The sequence below is a fragment of the Odontesthes bonariensis genome, chromosome 19 (genome assembly GCF_027942865.1).
Source record: "Odontesthes bonariensis isolate fOdoBon6 chromosome 19, fOdoBon6.hap1, whole genome shotgun sequence".
Taxonomy (NCBI): Eukaryota; Metazoa; Chordata; class Actinopteri; order Atheriniformes; family Atherinopsidae; genus Odontesthes; species Odontesthes bonariensis.
Window position 1 is genome coordinate 17,599,514 of NC_134524.1, and position 22,590 is coordinate 17,622,103.

General features: G+C 39.6%; 1 protein-coding gene across 1 annotated transcript; it reads left to right on the forward strand.

Annotated features, from left to right (window-relative positions):
• Positions 1-263: 263 nt before the first annotated feature.
• On the forward strand, positions 264-15,462 carry chrnb1l (cholinergic receptor, nicotinic, beta 1 (muscle) like). Its single transcript, XM_075450627.1, has 11 exons — positions 264-528; positions 1,983-2,116; positions 3,202-3,246; positions 3,545-3,654; positions 5,394-5,502; positions 5,638-5,785; positions 5,904-6,089; positions 6,585-6,808; positions 6,888-7,069; positions 13,545-13,683; positions 13,839-15,462. Exons 1-11 carry the CDS (start codon positions 441-443, stop codon positions 13,977-13,979), a joined length of 1,506 nt encoding a protein of 501 aa, XP_075306742.1. The 5' UTR covers positions 264-440; the 3' UTR covers positions 13,980-15,462.
• The last annotated feature ends 7,128 nt before the right edge of the window (positions 15,463-22,590 follow it).

A 22,590-nucleotide genomic window follows, 5' to 3' on the forward strand; every position in this document is an offset into this window, starting at 1 on the left:
GTCATATCTCAGACCCCGTTGCCATTTCTTTTCCCCATCCCACCCCCTCCATTTCCTCTTCCTCCCACCCCCTGTCGCTACAGAGCTAACCTCAGATTGGTGAGCACCAACAGGTGCCTGCACCACAGGCCTCCCAGTACAAACACATTCCACCTTCTCGTGACTCCCAGCACACTCACCCAATCAGGCTGTGGTTTCACCCATGGAGCCATGGCCACAAAGAGACGAAGGGGCGTTGAGAGGGACGTGCTAGTTGAACAGTGTGTGCTGCTGGAGAAGACAGCTAGCTGCAATCCAGCTGGAAGTTTTAAAGGTGTGTCTAAGCTTCTGAGTTCCACGCAGCAGTGTGGAGGGCAGGTGACTGACTGTAGTTAGTGTAGTAAAGAGTGGGACTCTTGATTGGCGTAGGAAAAGTGTAAAAAGATGTTAAGACTGCTATCATGGGACAAATGAAGAGGAAATTAAACACAAGTTTGAAGATGAATACACTTTTCCTCATGTGCGGTTGCTTTTGTCTCACTTTGACAGGTAAGGAAATGGTTTAAAATACCTGGGTTATTTCATTATGTTTGATTGAATAAATCAATGATCACCTGGAGTCATTTCTAATAGGAGCAGACTTTAGATGATAGGATCTTTATACTGTTGAAATCAGCTTTCTTTATTTTTGTCAACCTGGCTTTAATGCTTACATGACTTAACCACACAGACCTTTAGATACTAAAAAGCAGATATGAGTTGTTCCCCGTCAAATTCAGAACATTTGACTGCTTTTCAACCAGAAATAACTTTGAAAATGAACAATAACTCTACTTGTTGGTGACCTGAAGTAGTGTCCCCTTTCCCTTATCTGTCCAACCCTTATATTATTTCCTTCACTCATAGGAATCAAATCACTTTTTATTCGTAAGTCTACTTACAGTACATGTAACAGCTGTTAGTAACCACTCCTATAGATGTCATTGTTTATTGTTTTGTTTGTTTGCTTATTCGTTTGTTCGTCTGTCTGTTTGATTTGGGTTGAAGGAGGGGGATTTTAAAGCTGATCAAAGTAAAAGAAAAAAAGAAGACTCTTCAAAAAAGAAGAAGGAATTACCTAAAGCAACCGCTTGATAACAGTGAAACCCAATGGAAACAAAGTCCGTGTTTTACGTGCCTTTAAAGATGTTGAAAAGGAAAAAATCCTGGGGCTGTCATTCTCCTCCTCTGGAACACATAATGAAGCATGTTACACGTCATTGTTTGTTAATCAGAATCTATTTTTGTTCCCGATGGAGCTGGTATCTCAGACATCCCTTTGATCCCATTCCCTTGCTGCATATCAATTACATTAGCTCAGTCACCTTTGTTACCCATCAAACACCACTGTACAGCACCTGCCATGCTTGCTGCTTTCTTTGCCTGTCCTGTCTGCCCTTCTCTGTCTTTCCTTTTTGTTACATATTTGGAACAAAGGACAGTTCATCATCAATAGTGACTGAAGCATATTTTTGGAGCAGCTCGTAATCATGCAGAGCTGTATGTTGCTACTCAGTTAATTTTCCAACTTTTCCCAGAGAGCAAAATATGTAATTAAAAATATGTATTATTCTCAGACCTAAAGGTGATAACATCTATTCTTCTATTCTCTAAAAATGTAAATTGAACCCAAAACCTCAGCAGGTCACACTCACTGATCACCTCCCGAAACCCTTCATCATTAGGGTGCAGTGTCTCATGAAATAAACCCAGGTCTCTATAAAAGGAATTTTTTTCTAAAATGACTTCCTATCAGATTTAGCTCAATTCAAATAGCAAGGAGGAGAAATAAAGAATGCATGGAACATTTAATCTTGGGTATAAGAGTCTAAGATCTTCTTTGAAGGAAGTTACAAGTGTCTTTGACCTTCTTTGGTGTTTCCTATTTTTTTTTCATCCAGATCACAATCCTCACTTTTCTTTCATCATCCCCTGTGTGTTTGCATCTGTCCTTCTTAATCCAGGAGCCTCAGAGACGGAGCGAAAGCTCCATCAGAAATTATTCCAGGACTACAACATGAAAGTCAGACCAGCTCGTCACTGGGAGGAGAGGGTGATGGTGCGGGTGGGGATGACCCTCTCCCAGCTTGTCAGTTTGGTATGTCACACAGACACACACATGCATAATGCACAAGTGTGCAATGAAATTATTTGGTGTTCTTTATATATCAATGTTTTTTTTTTGTGATAATATATAAGTGATCTTATAAAAAAATGTGTCACTTTCACTGAATCAGATCACTGTCGCCATCCAATCACTCAGCTTGTGCATGGGTAAAATTTAAACTTTCACCAAATGTAGACATTTTTAAATCCAGGTTAAAAACATTTATTTTCTCATGTGTCTATGCATGAAATCTGCATGATTTCTTTTAATTTATCTGGACTCCCTGCTGCAATGCTTTTATTTTATGTGAAGCACTTTGAACTGTTTTTTACATGAAATGTGCTATACAAATAAATTTGATTTGATTTGATAAAATATAGCCAAAGGGCTTCAAATAAAAACAAGATGAAAATCAATTGAAAACAGCACCTTACCAATGAATCTTGAAGCGGTGGAAAAAAAAACACATACCACCATTTTACCTGATTTCCACTGATAACATGTCTGTGTTTTCTCTGTCAGGCCTGTAAATTAGCAGGTAGGTTAGTTTGAGTGTGTGTAGGCTGAACCAGATTAAAATAAATTGAATTTACTTTACATATTGTATTTGTTTGAACCGAGAGACAATTTGATTTTGTCATAAGCATCAGTTCAATGGCAGTATGCTTGATATGCCAGGGGAATAAACCTATTTTCAAGAAGTACAACATCAAGAGAAATGTTTGGCCAAGCATGCTGTCCATGCTGCAACTTGTCATTGTTTGAAAAGAAAGAAAAGCCTGAAACTGTCTTCCAACATAGCTGCCAGGCATAACATTTCATACAAAGCAGTCAACCATTCACAAATCAGCAGTTGGTTACAGGCTGTCATATAAGTGAAACAGAGCATGCCTTTCTCTGACCATATATCTTTGCTATCCACTCGAGGCAGCTAACATACTGTGGCCAGTTTCACTTGAATTCCATTTGTGGCCTCAGTTTCGGTAGGTAAGGTTGGGAAATAATGTCATGAATTAAAATATAGTTGCACTAATATCTCCTTCTCTCCCTGTCCATCTCTCTGTACTCTGCTACAGAATGAAAAGAATGAGGAGATGACAACTAATGTGTTCATGAATCTGGTAAGAGCATGAAAACATTCATCTTTATCACTGAGCCTCACTCCGACTCCTCTGAAACCTGTTATTTCACTTCCGCCTTAAGTGGACCTGTCACTTTTTATAACCGCAGGTTCATTCTTGCTTTATCTCTGTTTGTGACAGTAGAGTATGGGTGTGTGTGCCCACGTCAGTGGGATTTACAATAAAAGGCTTTGAAAAGAAACTAGGATGGAAAAGGCAGCTTCACCACCTCTTGTCTCCTCGACTCTCTCTTTCCTGCTTCACTCATGCCCTCCTTTACCCCCTCCATCCATTCCAGGCATGGACAGACTACAGGTTATCATGGAACCCTGCAGAATATGACAGCATTAATGTTTTGAGAATTCCTCCTAACAAGGTGTGGCGTCCTGACATCTACCTCATAAACAAGTGAGTGTCCCATCTCCACCCACAAATAATTAGGAAATGTTAGTCTTGTTAATTAGGAAATGACTGTGAGTGCAAACAGCCTGACACAACAGTGAATACTTAAATGTTCACTTAAAAAATGTTCATTATATCGATGATTGTAAATTGCATTTTTGGGGACCAAAACAAGTAATTCTCCCCCATCCCTTACCCTGCATAGATGGAACAAAACTTAGAAGCTTCTTTGGCGGCCGATGCACATTGCCACCTCGTAATGCATCACCTGTTCTCTAAAATCAACTTGAACTGATTTAAATCTCTGTGAGAAATAGGAAATAATGCTGATAACTATTTTAAATTATGTTCAGTTACTGCAGATGGATCAACAGGAATAGGTTGACTCACCCCAGCTGCATGTGGACACAGCTCTATTTCAGCATTTCCATAGTATTTCAGCCTATAGGAGTTCCTCCAGATATGTATAAGTCTGTAGCACCTGTTATTCAAAAATGTATTAAAGGTAAATTAAACTTTGGTAAAGAGGCAGACGGTCACCAATTAAATCTAAGCACTGTCAGACACCTTTGCAGGCTGGACAAATGCCATTACAAAAAAAACACAATTGTACACAAATATTGCATACATCAAATTCTTATTTTACCAACACCATAAGTAACCAGTTGAAATAGCACAGCTCCACAGTGCTTCCACATATGAGATGACATGAAGCAACAACTCGGATCAGGCATTGATGACTGGCAGAGACGAAACAATGATATGGAATGTGTCAGTTGTTATTGATCTTGCATTGACAGTGTTAACAAAGCACTCTGTCTCAGTCCAGAATGTTAAAAAGTAATGTTGGTCCAGGACACAAAACTTAGCTTCGCAATAAAAACTCAAAATTTGTAAAATTATTACACCTTTTGGGCCCCAGACTTCTTGTAAGTCTACATCTGTTAATCATAGATTACATGAAAATGATATGCTTATGTTTTGCACATGAAACTTTCACAAATTGTAACATGACCACAAAGCTCCGAAAACATCACATGACTGCATTCTTCTGTAACATACTGACATTTTGCTTGACTGACCTTGTCACAAATGTTCAAAGACATTTAAAGGGAAGTGGGAGGCAGTGGACGGTGATGACATTACACCATGGGCCATCACTGGTTACATGGTACATGGTTTTGATTAGATTTAATACATACATAAGTGTTAGAAGTAGGGGTAAACAAAAAAAAAGAAAATAGAGAAGAAAGAAACAATTTAAAACATTTTTCAGTGCTGGTTTAGATGATGTGCTGCTGGACTAACCTGTGCTGTTAACTCTGGGGATCTTTTACATGTGTCATGGCAAAGGTCCACAGTCCAAGTAATGCCTGGAATAAGAAAAAACAGACTGGTTTAAGGGGAGATGTCATGGATACAGAGCAGGAACAAAATGGAGAGAAAGAAAGAGGAAGTTTAAACCATTTCTTCCGTTGATCATCATGGGAGGTGTGAGATTATTTGCAGTTAAAATGGAGCAGTTCACAGTGCTGACAAAGACGCAGCGGTAATATCAGGATGGCAATATTTGTTTCACTGAATCCAGACTCCATGTTGTCTACTAAGAGAGTTCACCTGTGTTACCTGCTGACCAGTGTGACATCGTCAGCTAAGTTGTTGTCAAGCTACAAAAAAAACACCCGAACCTATTCTCTGTGATCCCTGAAGATTTCTACCATAATATCATAATTTTCCCCTCACAGTAATGATGGGCAGTTTGACGTGGCTTTGTATGTCAACGTACTGGTTTACAGTGACGGGACGGTCAACTGGCTCCCACCAGCCATCTACCGCAGTTCCTGCTCCATAGAGGTACTGTCTTTACTTCCATCCTCCAGTGATTTTTGACTCTAAGTGGTGCTGGAATGCAGAAAATGAGTTTTTTTTTAGTTTTTTGTAACATTGTAAATACGTGTTGTGTTTAACTTCTATCCAACACTCCTTTAGGTGACGTACTTTCCATTTGACTGGCAAAACTGCAGCATGGTTTTTCGGTCATACACCTATGACGCCTCTGAGGTCGACCTGCAGTACTTTCTGGATGATGAGGGCAAAGAGATCCATGAGATTGTCATAGATGAGAACGCTTTCACTGGTTGGTACTTAACTCCAGAACATAAAATTCCTGTTTTTATGTATTCTTTGCGTACCATATTAGTGTGTGCTCAACTTCCTCTGTCTGTTCCTCACTTTGTACATCTCTTTCTCCCCAGAGAACGGAGAATGGGCCATCTGTCACAACCCCACAAGAAAGAATGTAAAGGATGACCTGTATGAGGACATCACATTCTATCTCATCATAGAAAGGAAGCCTCTTTTCTATATCATCAACATCATCGTGCCCTGCATCCTCACCAGCGTGTTAGCTATATTTGTCTTCTACCTGCCACCTGGAGCAGGTCAGCACATTTGACATGTTTTGACATCACTGCCAAGAAGGAATATAGGAAGTGATACACCGTCTGACGTCACAAGAAGAAGCATGTGTCTAATGCAAGCTGCCTCATGAGTCAGGGCAAGCAATTAATTGACGTACTGTAAATAAAGGGAAAGTGACAGAGCCAAGGAATCTGCTGCCAGTCTTTGGCCTTGTGTGACAACACTTTTCAAAAGGATGTTTTACTGACACGCAGAAAATACGGATTCAAGAGAAAGTTTCATGATTGATGGTCAACATGGTAACATTCTGAACATGATGAATGTTTCTAGCATAAAGTCACTTTATATAATCTTTGAGAGAGTCCTTAGTCACTAAAACTGATCAGTAAATTATGCACATGCAAACATGAGGATTCAGTAATAATGCATGTTTGTGCCTGCCAAAATCATACAAGCATGTCAAGGCCTACAGAGTAATGTTTTCTGTCTTACTGTCTTCCTCGCTCTGGCTGCAGGAGAAAAGATGACCCTCTCCATTTCTGTCCTCATCGCTCTCACTGTCTTCATGCTGCTGCTGGCTGACAAAGTCCCAGAGACTTCACTCGGCATCCCGATGATTGTCAACTATGTCTTGTTCACCATGATCCTGGTCACATTTTCTGTCATCCTGGGTGTGGTCGTCCTCAACATACATCACCGAACACCCAGCACACACATCATGCCAAACTGGGTTAGAAAGGTACATGACATCCATCAAAGCTGTTTCAATATCTCTGTGAAACCCAGCTCTACTAAAATACTTCATTTTTCGTTTTCAGGTGTTCATTCACATCCTGCCCAAATACATTGGCATGACAAGGCCGAACCCAGAGGAACCTCTGATGGAGGAGGAGTCTGCTGAAGACAGCACCCCCATTCAGGGTTTCAGTGGGCGACAGCCTGGAGGGGAGTACTTCATCCGCAAGATCAACCCTGATCTTGTTTTACCATGGAGAGGCAGGTAAGGCCACGATTAAGAAGGAATCCACCATGTCTGACTTTATTTCTGGAGGGTTCTTTATGACAACGTCACTTTTATATTTTCTTACTTTATGAAAAAATAAAACTGTACCTCCCAAATCATTTAGCTTTTGTTTACCCCCCATGGGAAATAGAATCATTGTCCTGGAAAAAATTCTTCATATCAACAGAAAATAACGATACCCTTTGGTAAGAGACCCTGATTCAGCCTGTCTCCAAGCTGAGATGTGCTGATCTTGACCATACACCCGAGAGAAAGCTATTTCTATTAATGTTAATATAAGCCATCACAGGCATGAATCTTCTTTGTAGAGCTTGCCAAAGTGTGAATGTTGGATCTGCTGCCAGACCTGCTATTACAGTAAAGTACAGGGTGTTCTCAAGTTGGCAGAATTACAGCCATCATGACAGCAGCTCAGAGAATCTGTCAAGACTGTAACAGGATGTGTACTTCCTGCAGACTATTCAAAACTACCAAATGAAAGGTACTCTGAAGATACTCTGGATTAATTATCCAAATACATATCAGACGGTCTTCTAAGGGAAAGATACATACCCCAACTAAATAGGTCTTTGAGTGCATTATACATATGCATAGGCAGCTGTCATGAAGGGTTCTTTTGATGGACTTTAATCTTTCAGTACACAATCAAGCTGACATTTCTGTGGTTAGGCTATAGTGGCCTGAGCTATATCAGTTTGACACATTGGCTCCAACTGAAATAATAAATGAAGCCAGGCCTTTCAGACCTGTGGCATTGCACATACAAGAGATGGCAAGGCAGTTTCTGACTGGTAACAAAGCTTTGCTTAAAAGGGGAAAGAGTGTTGTCTGGCAGTGCTTCTACAGCTTCTTAGAATGAGGCATCTTGATTGGGTAATATTTTAAATTAAAGTGTGATGTGTAAATGGTTCATTTTGTAGAAAAGTCTTCTACAAAATTCTTCAATGTCTTCAAAGCAATTCTATACTTTTGATAAAAATCAATATTGATGTGTTTTTTTTTTTGGGGGGGGGGGGATTGCAGCACAGACTTAATTCAATATCCCACTGAAAATTTCTTGGTTGAAAATATGTCTACAAGTAATCTACACTAAATGATCCACAGAGGTCAAAAGCTAAATCCGGACTGAAATTAATTCTGCATAATCACGCCAGATCATAGTGATTAATTACAGTTATGTGACCTTTACAACGTTCGGAGGCATCATGTTATCAACACACAGACTGTGTAGTTTCATATTTAGCCCATAGTTCATCATCTGTAAGTGAAATATGAGATTAGAAGCGTATCTTCATCCATCCATTAATTTTTCTATACCCGCTTAATCCAATTTAGGGTCGCAAGGGGGCTGGAGTCTATCCCAGGTGTCCCTGGGCGAAAGGCAGGGCACACCCTGGACAGGACGCCAGTCCATGACAGGGCCACACGGAGACAAATGAGACAAAGCATCCATACTCACACTCACTCAACTTAGAGACACCTAACAGGCATGTTTTTGGACAGTGAGAGGAAGCCAGAGTATTTGTAGAGAACATATCTCTATATCCATCAGATCAGCTCAATAGATATTAGTAATATCTATTACTCAATTTTACTAACACAAATGGCAAATAAAGTAAACTCACTCACGGAAGCACCATCACCCGCGTTGGTGGACATGGCTGATCTGTCCAATGGAGCGTAACTTGATTGGCTGCCGTTGGATGAATTGAGACAGGGATCGATTGCTTCTCCCTGTTTACCCGGATGTTGAGTCTGGTTCTTTTTCCACTGAATTTTTTGAAGTTGAATTTTTTTCCACTGAATTTTTTTTTAGATGTTCAATTTTTTTACACTGATTTTTTGTTTTTAGAAAAAAAATTTTTTTTTACACTTGGTTTTTCAAATTCAAAGTCTGATTTTGATGCTGTAAAAATTCAATATGAGAAATTCGTATTCAAACTCTGATGGCACAGAAAAACTTCCATAGCCATGGACCATTTAGATATAATTCACACATGGAAGGAAGAGCTTTGTGTGTCGACCGGCACAAGCCCTGAAAAATACCAGGTTGCCAAATAGAAGATGAATTGTCAATTCATATATTAAATAGTAAACACATTCAGTCATGACAGTCACTCTTTTTCTATTAATTATTACAACAATAAACAATTCTGTTATAGGGTGAAAATAACTATGTAAGATCAGAAAAAGTTGTTTTACATACTGAAAGACATCACTTTTTTTTTAGTACACTTCAGGCTTCAGCCTTGGCATGCGGCCCTGGCATCATAAGCATCCCAGCAGTCCCCGTGAAAGAGAACTGGCTTTAGGCATCTCTTGTCCGAGTCCAAAGGCATCAGGTTCAGCCTTAGCTAAACCACGCACCCCCATTCACAGTTGCCAGGCACTAAGCCTTTGTTTAGGTTAGGTATTAGAGGGTAATCCCATAGAAAGGAGGTTTGGGGGGGGGTAAAGAATGGAAAGGGACACATGAGTGGAAGTGGAATTCATTGCTGAGTGATTGGGGCACAGGAGGCTTTCCTAACCCTAACCCTTTTAAAATGTGGTAGAGATGGTGGACATGCTGTCAAGGTGGATAGAAACTGACAGCTTTCATCAACCTCCCCTCATGTCTGTAGTCATCCAATTTTTTTAAACATCTAATGCTGATAAGACTGAGTTTATATAGCTGGCTCAATGACCATGGGCTGTTTGAATGGCTTGAAAGTCCAGAAAACATGTCTAAAATGAAGAACTGCTGTGCAAATCAGTAGCGCCAACAGATTTAGCACACATTTCTGTTTTTTTTGCAAACTTTCAAAATGTTACAAGAGGACAGTCCAAAAGAGTGCAAAAACAACTGGAATCCAGGCTCAGAAATGTGGATTTGCAGTGAACATTTTGCTTCCTGTATGTTAGATGCTTTAGTAAAAATGATTGCATGCTATTAGATGTTAGCTATTCATGACCAACCTTAGAGGAATGATAAGGGGTTTATTCTGCAAGTTTGTGTAGAGGGACTTAAATCTTAAAGTATGCTCTAAATGTGTTCATATTTATATGATGGTTAACTCACACTCATAACCTTTTTAATAATGATCAAGTCACAAGTTTTGCCAGTGTTCTAAATCAAGGAGATTAATGGGGAAAAGCTTATTAGAAACCATGATAGCGATGCAAAAAGTGTGCCAGCATTTTTAACATATATAACTTTGGCTACAGAGTAGATTCTGCACTATAATTTCAATCATATCAACAGTTTCCATCGCAAAAAGTGTGAATAATATAATAGATATTAGAAAATACCTGTTTGTATAATTTGGCTCTTCGACACCTTCATTTTGCTGACAAATCCTGCTTTGAAGTACAACCAGAGCATCCAGAGTTTTACATGCCTTTTCAGGCTTTGCATCATGCATTTTCCCAGCACATAAGCCTGCTTTCAGGTCAAATGTTAATTTCTTGATGGAATAGTGGCCCTCTATAAAAGCAGTATGTGAAGCAGACAACAGAAAAGGACAGACGACTGCCTCCATGTGGTCTGAAAGCACGTACAAACTACATGTTTTTCATGGGTTTTTAGCTAGTGGGGATGAGGTAAGAATTGAGGTGAGTTTTTTTTATTAAAACTGTAAGCAATGAACAGAGGTTGGTGGATCTTTTTATATGATGATATCTGCTCAAGCTATTATGTGTTTTAGATTATTGCTCTTATTGTAGGGACATACTTTTATTTTAAGTCAAGATTGGTTTTAGTTGAAAGGTTGGCAGGCACTAGCAGTGTCACCTGATGGAAATGAATGAAAGTCAAATTCATAATGTATGACTGTGTGCTCTTTTGTGTGTGTCACAGTCATCAGAGCTTAATGTATCTGTGGTAATGAATCCAAACCGTGGAATGTGGATGGTATGCTGCGTGGATATGGCCACATACTGTTGCTCTGAACTAATCTGTGCCCTTACACACAAGCACTCCACTCTTTCACCATAAGCTGGTTCATTTCTGTTGTCCTGCAGTCATACTGTCTTTCTGTGACACTGACAACTTGTCCAGCTGCTCTGACGCCTCCCTCTCTGGTGCCACGGTTTCTGCACATTGTTAACACCACACACACTGTGTGACTATACACTCTGAGTTCAGAGAAGTGTGACAGGTGCACTTTTATACATATAACATATGCAACCATAAAAACTCAGCATTTAGTAACCAAATGATAAAGAATAAAAGTGAAGACAATGAGCTATTCGTATGTGTAGTATCTTGATGCGGTTGCGACTCTTGTCTTTATGTTTTTGGATCTATTGAAGTGTCATATGTGACATTTAGCTTAAGGCTAGACGTGTGCCTTTGGCATGCACACACATGCCACCATGAGCAATATACATCACATGTTCCCACAGCAATGTAGTTGGCTTAATGAAGCTGCACTGACAAATATATTACGACCAGATTATCCAACTATATAGACATTATTTTTAATGTCTATAACTATTTATATGTCTTTAATTATTTATTTATTTAATTTTAGGTTTTTCTTTCATTCAATGTCATTTCATCAGATTTAATTTCAGTATATGATTGCATCAAATCCAAACCACTACTTCAAAAACAATATTTGGAATGGAAAACCTAAATTTCAATAAGGCAGTGTATAATATGTAAAAAACTTAAGGTTAGATAAAGTTTTCCACCATGGAAGTGCACTTTTTTTCCCCCTGACAATAAAGATGTGCAAAATATGACCAACTTTACAAGCTATGAATGGTTAATGAGTGCTGGAAAGCAAAGGTCAGCAGAAGGAAGTGGAATCTCTATGAAATAGTTAACACCATATGAGTGTTTGCTTTAACCTGTGTAACTGTGGTCAGACTGTGGATTGACTTGTTAGATGTGTACATTCAAATGTATATTGCTGGGTCATATGTTTAAAAAAATGCAATATGACAAATTAATTAATAATATTAATAATAATAGTTGATAATTATAGTAATAATATTAATAATTGACCAAATTTGATAAATTATTTGAAGATTAAGTACCTTTTGATTCCTCTGACGCTTTAACTAAAGTAATAAAATCCAGCATTGTTACATACTAATAATGAATTTGAACATAAAGCAGTTTAACAGTTTAACGTACATATATTTTAGCTTGTGTATGATCATCTGATTAGTTAACAGGATGATTTATACACAAAGAATCATTTATGTTATTACATGTTTCTCAGTGATAAACAGGTATTTGGCTGTGTATGTGAATACCTTAGATACAAGTTTAAAGTTCAGTGATGTAGTTGAGCAGTAAAGTTTAGACTGCTCATGATAAGAATGCTGTCAATGAGACGGCGTTACCCATAAGTTTTGCTTTATGGAGCAGCTGTGTGAGTGGAAGAATGAAGAGATCAAAGATCACTGTATCACATAAATGTTGACCCAGTGCTTTGTCAATGTCACCCTGTGTCAGGAGTGTGTGGCTGTCACTCAGTGCTCAGAGAAACTGCGTGACGTTTGTAAGTGCAAAGAGGGCACACACGGCACCGCACTGTGTATACTGTGATAAGATCTGAGTCGAGGCTGCACGTCCAGGGATGGACACATAATGTCACTGATGGTATGTTTCGGCAGAGGTGAACAATGCTGCGCTAGTGACTCATGACATGCACAATATAAATCTCAGCTTGTAACTGTGAAGGGTGGAGCTGCATTTTTTGACTTCTCTCAGAGGACAGAGAGTGCGTATCATCATGACAGGTTTGAGCAGTGTGATATTCTCCATTTTAGACCGGAGTTTCTTTGGAGACGACATTTTCCTCTCTCTTTCCTCTTAGTGTAAAGATGTTTGGGTTTTAAATTTCTCAAAAATCCAAACAGCATACAAAATAAAAAAAATGTTATGTGTTTTTTATCTCCATGTTTCACACATCTACTCACACACACACATATATATATATATATATATATATATATATATATATATATATATATATATATATATATATATATATATATATATATATATATATATATATAAATATATATTGGCTATAAATGGCTCTAGCTGTGCTAGAGAAGGTCACTCACTTTTTTGCATTTTACTGGATTTTCTGAAAGTGAGAGCGTTCTATTCACGTGGTTACAATTTAAAACTTTAGAGTGAGATGGCACAAAATTATCCACCTGTTGGATTGAAGTCTTCTTAAAGCAGTTTTTTAAACATTTCTGAAAGTACCTGCACATGTGCATGCACACGCTATATATAAATATTTGTGTATGTATATATATATGTAAAACTATATATATGTAAAATTATATGTATATGTATTTAAAAAAGTTTTAAAGAAACTTGGAAACCTTGTAATGATGACAAGACGGCAAAAAATACGTTCCTGGAATTACAGTATATTTCAGTGCACAACAGTCTTTGTTGAAGCTTGAATCTTTCACTCTTTGTCTCTGTGACTATGTTTAGGTGTGAGAGCACCGTGCAGCTCCAGCGGATACCGAACACTGACAGCTACTGTCTGATCCTCCCTCCTAACCTGAAGTCAGCCATCGCTTCTGTTACATACATGGCCGAGCAGCTGAAGAAGCAGGACACGGAAGACACTGTGAGTATCAGGCAGCTTGTTATCCAGGCTGTCTGCAGTTCCTGAGCACACAGTGTCCCAAACATGCCCCACTGATGTTCATGTGTCACTGAATTTAGCACACTGCTGACTAAGCGCTTACAAGAGGTGCTTCTGTGTGCGTGTGTTCCTTCCAGATAACAGGGGACTGGCAGTTCATCGCCCTAGTGGTGGACCGTCTCTTCTTGTGGTTGTTTGTCATCATCACCACCCTGGGAACCCTGGGCATGTTCCTGGATGCCAGCTTCAATTACACACCTGACAACCCCTTCCCATAGAGGACAATACTGCACAAACACACCCACACACTCACAGAGCTTGATAAATTCTCTAGTCGTCACGTCACTTCTACTTCTTCTTGGTGCTTTTTAAGATCCCCAGATTGACTCTCCATGATCAAATATTCCATGTGGCCGTGACTTTGTAAGGTCAGCTTTACATAAAAAGGAAGGATGCCCAAAGGCCTGACACAGCTTGCATCATCAAAGAATCCATGTTTGTAGATTTATCAAACAATCAGTGGTTTGGCATTATGTTTTTTTTTTTTATAATTCATCAATCTAATGTAATGCTATCATCTATGTTTGAGTCTATGAACTTAAAATACACATTTCTTGAAAATGACCCAGTTGTGCTCTATAGGACAGACAGAAAACTACGAGTATGTTTGACTCTTTGTTGCCCTCTGTGACCAGATAGTTCACTGCAGTGTAGATGTTTATCCAGTAGAGGACAGTAACATAACGTCAAGTTAGGTGTCTGTTGAAAGAAAAGAGTTTTTATAGAAGACATGAGCTTTTTGTCAGTGACTCTTTGATTGTGCAAACAAATCGATGAAACCACAATGTCCCAGAATTTTTATAGCAGCTCAAACACAAACGTTTACAGATAGTTTGCACATCTTTTTTTGGGATGTCTAAATGTAGCTGAATGTGTTTTGTTTTTGTTTTTTTCCCTTTTTTTTTAATATTTAAGATTGGTGTTGACATTCCTTTTACAAAATAATACTCTCCCGAATCTCTATGATGTGTATTTGGTTGATTTTACCTGTGATTTTACCTATCGTGAGAAAAACAAAACGTAAGTAAAATCATAATGTAGACATAAATTAAACCGTAAAAAAAACCATAGATTAATGGTTATTTTCTTGATTACGTAATATATATCTATGATCAAAGCTATAGCAATCACTTCGGGTTAGCAAGAACACGAGCATCATGTTCAAAGCAGAAGACCGATATTTTGCTGTGTGGGAGGGAAAGGCTATTACAAAAAAAAAGCACAGCGGTTAAATGTGCTGACTTCATCTTTCAATGTGTTGCCATTTTTTGGCCACCACTATGGATTTTTGTGGTAAGGAAAATTAATTATATTTTCATTCCAGTAAAATATCACATCTACATGTGTAATAGTTATAAGAGCGAAGAGCTGTGAGAGCTGTAAGAGATTCACAACGAAGGCTTAGAAATGATCAATTTACTGCAATTTATGGCCTCCAAAATTGCTACATGCTACGCTTACCTTTTAAAACCCCAATTCCAAAAAAAGCTAGGCCACTGTAAAATGTAAATAAAACTAAATGTAATGATTTGCAAATCTCACAAACCAAAATCTCATTCATTGCAGAACATAGAAAATATACTAAACGTTAAAAGTGAGACATTTTTACTATTTTGTGAAAAATTTTAGTCACACAGTAACATGTCTAAAAAAAAAAAAGTTGGGAAGAGGCAACGAAAGGCAACCAGTTAGGTTGGCAACAGGTCGAGAGGGAGAGATTCTCAGTTGCTAAGATGAGCAGAGGTTCAGCAATCTGCAAAAAAGAAATAACTATAACAAATAATATTATTAGAAATAAATAATTTATGCCTAAGTTCCAGAATAACATTCCTTAATGTAGAAATGTGACATTTTTCAATTCCATAATCTATAGTATATTACAGACATCTCTGTGCAAAAGAGACATGGCTGATAATCAATTTTAGATGCCCTTGATTCCAGGTCTTCAGAATGTCGATGCTGTGAGCTTTTCTTACCCCACTGATCCAGCCTGCTTTATGCGGTCTTTGTTGTTGCTGGTTGACAGGACAGACACTTGTTCTTGTAAGGACGCCAAAGTCAAGGCTTCAGTACGTAATCATATATCTCCAAATCGTATATACCCCAATGGTTGCAGAAACCAAAGAATGCTGTATCTTTTGTCTGTTTTGGCGACTGAATAGATTGTTATTAATATGAAAAAGGTTATATTTCTACGATATAACACAGAATTACCCTAAAAAAATACACAAACTCAGATGAAAAATATGGCCTAAATTTAAAAGCTCAGTATCTAAAAGAAATGCAAAAATATGGAAAACAGCCACACTGAAGAGTAGAACAAACAGGCTTTTAACTTTACATCTAAACATGCTTACGTTCATTTTGCAATTTGCCTCTCTTCTTTGAATTGTTAGCCCACTGATTAGTTTATCTTACATTCCACTGTTAGACTGTCGCTCACTGATGTGAAGCGTGAAGTCAGAGAGTATGAGACTGTGCTCATTGAGCTCCAAACGTCCAAATATGTTTCTACCCTGCATGGAGCTCTTGCAAAGCTCTGGAGATTGTTATGGAGGGGAAGATGAGAAGAATGAGTCCACAAGACCAGGCAAGAACACAATATCTTGGTCCTGAGGAGAAGACAGGGGACATGGAGAGGGCAGGCGCCATTCCCCTTGTTTGCACACTTGGAGCCTTTTAGGGAAAAGTCGTGGGCCCAGTGTGTTTTATTGTTAATGCCTCAGTGACTTGCAAGGGCACTTAACGGACTTCAGTCATTGAATTTGCACTGCACTCGCTCACTTTATACCCACAGGGGGCCTCAGAAACAGGAGGGAGAGTCCCCCAAAGAATGTTGTTAGTGCCCCTCTTTGGGCTGATTGAGCTGTTTTCTTTTTTACTTTCTTTTTAGCGCTGAACACCGGTTAAACCAGCAAGACAAATGTGTGTTTACGCTTTTAAAGACGTAAGCAGTCAAAAGGTAAAGAGGACTGAGAGCAGAGGGGGGATGTTCTTTTTGTGTTCTTTGCGGCCCATGACTTGTGTAGAAAAGCAGCCAAGAGAACATCATATAAATCAGGTTTCCAATAGCAACAGCACTTGTAGACCTAAAACTGGCCCCTGGTCTTCCACACGCTCATCTTCCCTAAGTACTTTGCATTTTGTGCTCACCTTTAGATGTTCTTTTTCATGACCTTTCATTTATCTTTCCATTTTTCCATCTTAATCTGAACAACTTTAAACCCCAAACCACCTTCCTTCTCCTCCTCATCATCATCAACCTCTGTTTCAAAGAGAAGCAGATTCCTTGCGGGGTCACTCCTCCACGGCAACAATGGAGCATTTGTTGGCCCTAGTAGCAAAAGACCTGAGGCGTGTTACCCAAGCCTGGATACAGTTGAAAGGAAAAGAGTTATAGTGAGAGGAGGGGTGGCTGAAAGTGGACGGAAAGGGCAAGAATGTGAGAAACTGGGGGGTCATTGCAAGGCAGAGGAGGCAGTGCAAGAAGACAAGAAAAGTGAAAGAGCTGTGTGAGCAATTTGGGAAAGCCTCATCACATGTTGATAATCCAGTGAGTAGGTGAGCCCATTCCTATTAACCTGGTAGTGAGGATAACTTCCTCTCAGTTTATGTGCTATTACTTCCTCTCAGTTTGCTGCAGGGCAACTGTTAGCCACAGTATGACTCTGAGAGGGACAATGCTTGTTATTGTCTCGTGTTTCTTGCTCACTCACTGAAGGTTGTGGCAACAACTGGACTCTTAATGGACTTTTATGTAGGACGTATAAGCAAATAAACTGAAATGATTAAATAGTTGTAGACTGTAATAATGTAGCACTGAAATTCTTGGATTTAAATGAATTATTTGTTCGTTCTTCAAATTTACTACAACAGTCAGAAATGAATTCATGAATGAACAATGGATTCAAGCAAGAACTTTTTCACCTGAATTTGAAAATAAAAGAACAAACATTCAAAAATGTGATTATTCTCTAACTTGTGACCACAAATACAGTGGCTTGGAAAAGTATCAGTTGTATACGATACTAAGAAAGTATTCTATTATGATACATTATAGTCTGGATTTAAAGTGAATTTTGTAACTAAAAAAAATAAAAAAAGAAAGACACTATTTTGTGGAGCCCCCTTTTGAACCAGTTTTTTTTTTCTCAGAATTGTCCTCACCATCAACATTTCCATCAATGCTGTCTAATATTCCAAGTCCTGCCACTGAAAACATCCTCAGGATGCTGCTGGCTGGGGTGCTGTTCTTGGGGTTTCTCAGGGTTAGGTCAGGGGGGAAGTTGTCTTTAAGGAGCAAAAAACTAACTTGACAAAGTTAATCTGGACAGAATACTTTCTCCCACCTTTTTGGAGCGTCTCTAATTATCTAGGAACTCCCAACATATTCGTTCTTTTAGTTTGTTTTCCTTAAGCAATGACAGAGACAATGCAACACTTAGATTGCATACAAGTGGACTTAACTAGACTAATGTGTTACTTCTAAAGGCAGTTGGGAACACCAAATCTTATATATTCTGTTTTTTTTATTTCACTTTACAAATTGGACTATTTTATCTATGTCCACATAAAGTATATAGGATAAAAAAACATATTTGTTTAGATTACAGATTGTAATGCAGCAAAATAGCCAAGGGTTTGTACACCTGTGGTTTTCTCTCTGTTTCTGGTTGAAAATAACACAAACTAACTGTTAAATAAGTTTCTACAACACGACACTGATATATTCTCTTTATTCATATTCCTCACGCCACCAAACATTGTCTAAGAGTTCTAACTTGTCGACTTATACGGTCTGTTTTATACAAAAATAATTCTTCTACTCTTTCTCCCACCAGACCACCATCTCTGAGAGCAGCAGTCACAGATGTTCTCAGAGCCCAGCTGCAGCATGTGACTGGTTAATGTGCTTTGTTTAGAGACATGTTGGGACATGAGTTATGGCACCAATCTGAGTCAAGGGGTGAAATCTATCACATGCACACGTACATCTTCTGGCATACAAATACCAGAAGGATGAAAATGAGACAGAAGTATGTTTATATAAAAAATTATTATACAGTAACAAGGACACAGTCAGTACAAATTATTTCTGTATGTTGTTCATTTCTTTGAAGCATTTTCTTTTTTTACCATAGTGGGTGCATTTTCACATATTTAACACTCCTCAACCATAGACGTCAGAACTGGGGCTGTGGCCGCACCCCTTCCCTCCGCCCCCAACCAGCCTCCCTACCCACTGCATTACGCTTTGAAAAAATAAAGAATCTGAATTTCAACTAAATTCGTCTGACTTACATTTATTTCTTTCATATAATTAATGCATAGATATATGCTTTTGGTGTGATATGCAGCCTGCCTAACTAGGCTACTGTATGGAGTCGGGCTGCATCTTACAGCCCAGTATGACGTAGGCCAAAAAAAATAAATGAAACATGACATTGTTGTTTTGATCTTTTGGTGTTCGCTTAAAGGGATAGTTTGCCTCTTTTGACATGAAGTTGTATGACATCCCATACTAGCAATATTATTTATGAAAATTTTCTTACCCCCCGCTGCGTACTGTGAGCCAAGTTCTGGCCTCGTTTTGGCGTTGACAAAGGTAGTCCGGCGAGTTGGCTGGGGCCTCAAAAATAAAGCGTTTTGCTTCTCAAAACAATATGCATTCAAAAGAGTAATGAATTTGCATCACAAAATCGTTGTCGAGGAAAATTCAGACCTCACAATCGCTTGGCGCTATTTTCTCTCCCTTCATATCACTCCGTGATTGCCACCTGCCGATAGCCGCACCTGTTACGGTGTTTACTGCTCGGTCTGCACTTCAGTCTGCACTTCGGTCTGCACGGTCTACACAGCACGCAGTGATGCGAAGGTAGAGAGTGACACCATGACGCAGGAGAGACTAATGTTTGGCCATTATGAACGCTCACAGTGACCTTATGGATAAAAGCGATGTCTCGACCCTGCTTGAAAATTTCATCAGTAAGTCAACTGAGAGAAGATCCACTTTTGGAAATGCATGAAAGCCCTGAGTCATGAGCGCAGACGTTTCTTTTTTTCATTTGTTGTGTATTTTATCTGCTATGCCTGGGTATGTTAAAGGCCTACAGAAAGCTGACACTACACCCAATACATAATGATAATACATACACAGAGGAACAATAATGATCATTGGACTCTACACCAAAACATTTCATAAACGCATGAAATTTGCGATTTTGAATTTGCCGCTTGGAAATCCTTCCTGGAATTCCAGACTGGGGGCGGGGCTTCCGTGCGACGTCACATGTGCCATGGTTTTTCCTGGCTGCCGCTATTGTAGTATGCTTGTTGAGGGGTGAAGGCAATAAAACGTTGGGTTCAGTGCAGTTTTTATTGCGAGTAGATGTACGAAGTGCTGTGGGTGCGTGTGTTCCCCTCAGCAGCTCACACCACCGGGGACAGAGGAAGCAGAGAGACCCGCGGTCTTGTGTCTGTGCCTCCCTGTCCGCCTGCCTCCTCTCTGGTGAAATCAGCCGGAGCCATCCCGTCGTGTTCAGCTCCCTGCGGTGCGGACACTCAGGGGGAATCCACCTGGCGGAGAGCGGACACACCGCGGGATGGTTGCCCTGAAATCAGCCGGCAGAGCGATCATTTCGCTCTCCGCCAGGTGGATTCCTGTCCGCACCGCAGGGAGCTGAACACGGCGGGATGGCTCCGGCTGATTTCACCAGAGAGGAGGCAGGCGGACAGGGAGACACAGACACAAGACCGCGGGTCTCTCTGCTTCCTCTGTCCCCGGTGGTGTGAGCTGCTGCTGCTGAGGGCAACACACGCACTTCGTACATCTACTCGCAATAAAAATTGCACTGAACCCAACGTTTTATATTTCCAAGCGACGTCGCGCGGCACACATCGAAATTTGCCGTGAAGAAGCTGTTCAGGTCTGGCAAACTGCTGGCTTCGCTACTAGAACTACTGGGGGTTGTTCCAGCAGCTGGCACTCTCGACGTCACGCACCTGTCGTTCCAGTTTGCCAAATTCGAGTCAAATGTGGTGATAGTTTATTGGGCCTAATCAGGACTATCCAGGGGCCTAAAATTATTTTAAAATCATAAAAAAATTCCATGGTATATAAGGAATCGATCTGCTATTTCAGTTTTGTGCAAAAAAAATCACCTTTCTGTAGGCCTTTAAGTATTGCTACTGAATAAACGACACATTCAAGCGTACAAATAATGCTGTTATGTTCCTTAAATGGCTTGATTTAGTTATCAAAGTTTCATTTTAGTAACAATAAAGATGACGTGTTCATCCATTTTAGTTCTCCTACTGCATGCTATTATAAAATAACTTCAAATCAATTCCTTAAACATTGATAAGTGTGCGTGCATGCTTCCCCCGCCCCCTCTCTCAGAAAATAGTTCTGACATCGATGGGAGTCGCTATGACCGAGAGCCCTCCTATAATTTTGTCAAAGCCACCAAAGATGAAAGAAAAAGAGTGAAATGCTCCAAGAAAGAAATCTACTTGTTTGCTTCAACAGCTCAGGCTGTCAGCAGAAGGCTTTAAGTCTGAAAGGGATTTTCTGAAGGCTGAAGTTTGCTCAAGGAGCATCTCAGCTGTGTGCTCACATAGCACAAGCTGTTAGAGATCAGTTTGGGAAGTCTCAGGAACTGAGTTATAGTCTTTACCAGGTTCCATTTTGAAGGCCAAAACTAAAAAAAAAAGAGACAAAACCTTCAAGAAAGACCAAACTACTGTCAGGAAGAACACCTCTGTCTGTTAAAGCGCACATTGAGAAGGCAGAGAGACTGAGTTCAAGCCTTTCCCAGGTTCCACTCAATTTTTCTCAGTCTTCAAATTTTGAAACCAACAAGTCAGAGACTTTATTGGGATACAGAGCATGAGACAGAACTGTCCCAACCCAACACCAAGCACCTGAACAAACCAAAGACAGTTGATGAGCAAAGCTTCTTCACAGGAAACACATTGGAACACTAAAACATAGTGTCTGTAGTCATCAGTCTCAGGTAAAAAACTGCCAAGAAAGCAGCACAAAGAAGGGGATTCATAGCTCAGAGGGTCAATAAGCTGTTTTTGGACTTGGAGACCATATATTCAAGTCCTGTGAGTGCAGCTGAAAGAGTTTAAATGACTCCATGTTTTAGAGGCCAAAGTAAAGAGTGAAAAGTTTCATTCTCTGATTTAATGGCTCAAACTGTTACTGAGCAGCTTTTAGTTTGTCAAGATGAGGGATCAAAGCTCTTAAAGAAATAAACTCTGCAGTTCAGCATCCAAACAGAAGAATGGAACCAGCTCAGAAAGGAGGCTGAAGCTGTGGTTTGGTGGTTCAGGCAGATACAGAGCAGCTTCTGGAAGCAGAGGGAGGGGGTTCAACTCCTGTGGATGCTGATGGCTTTTAGAAAAGGAAGGGCAGGTTGTTCAGCTCAGAGAAGGCTGGCATTTTTGGAGCCAAAATGAAAAGAGAAACTATAGGATTCTACCTTTCAGTGTGTAGTTGAACAGCTCAGGCTGTTGGGTGAAATATTTGAGCCTCTGAGAATGTGGGAACTATGATCATAGGACTTTTAAAGTTCAAGAAAGTTGCTCAGAAAGAGTAGCTCAGGATAATGGGATGCTGTCTCGGGCTGGAATCATCATGGGTTCAATTCCCTGAAAGGGGAGGGGAGAATAGGCAAAGATAGGTATATAATAGAGTATTATTCTAGATTAATTTTAATTATAGTAGTGCAGTATATAATCTGAGATGTTCTATATAGCAATACACCTTTTCTGTAATGGGGTTTTCTGCTCCATAACCCCCTACTTTCACCTCTGGAAAAC

Coding starts and splice junctions, on each gene's coding strand:
- chrnb1l (XM_075450627.1), top strand. CDS start 441: ATGGGACAAATGAAGAGGAAATTAAACACAAGTTTGAAGATGAATACA. Junction 3,247..3,544: donor CTAATGTGTTCATGAATCTG/GTAAGAGCATGA, acceptor CATCCATTCCAG/GCATGGACAGACTACAGGTT. Junction 5,503..5,637: donor GCAGTTCCTGCTCCATAGAG/GTACTGTCTTTA, acceptor ACACTCCTTTAG/GTGACGTACTTTCCATTTGA.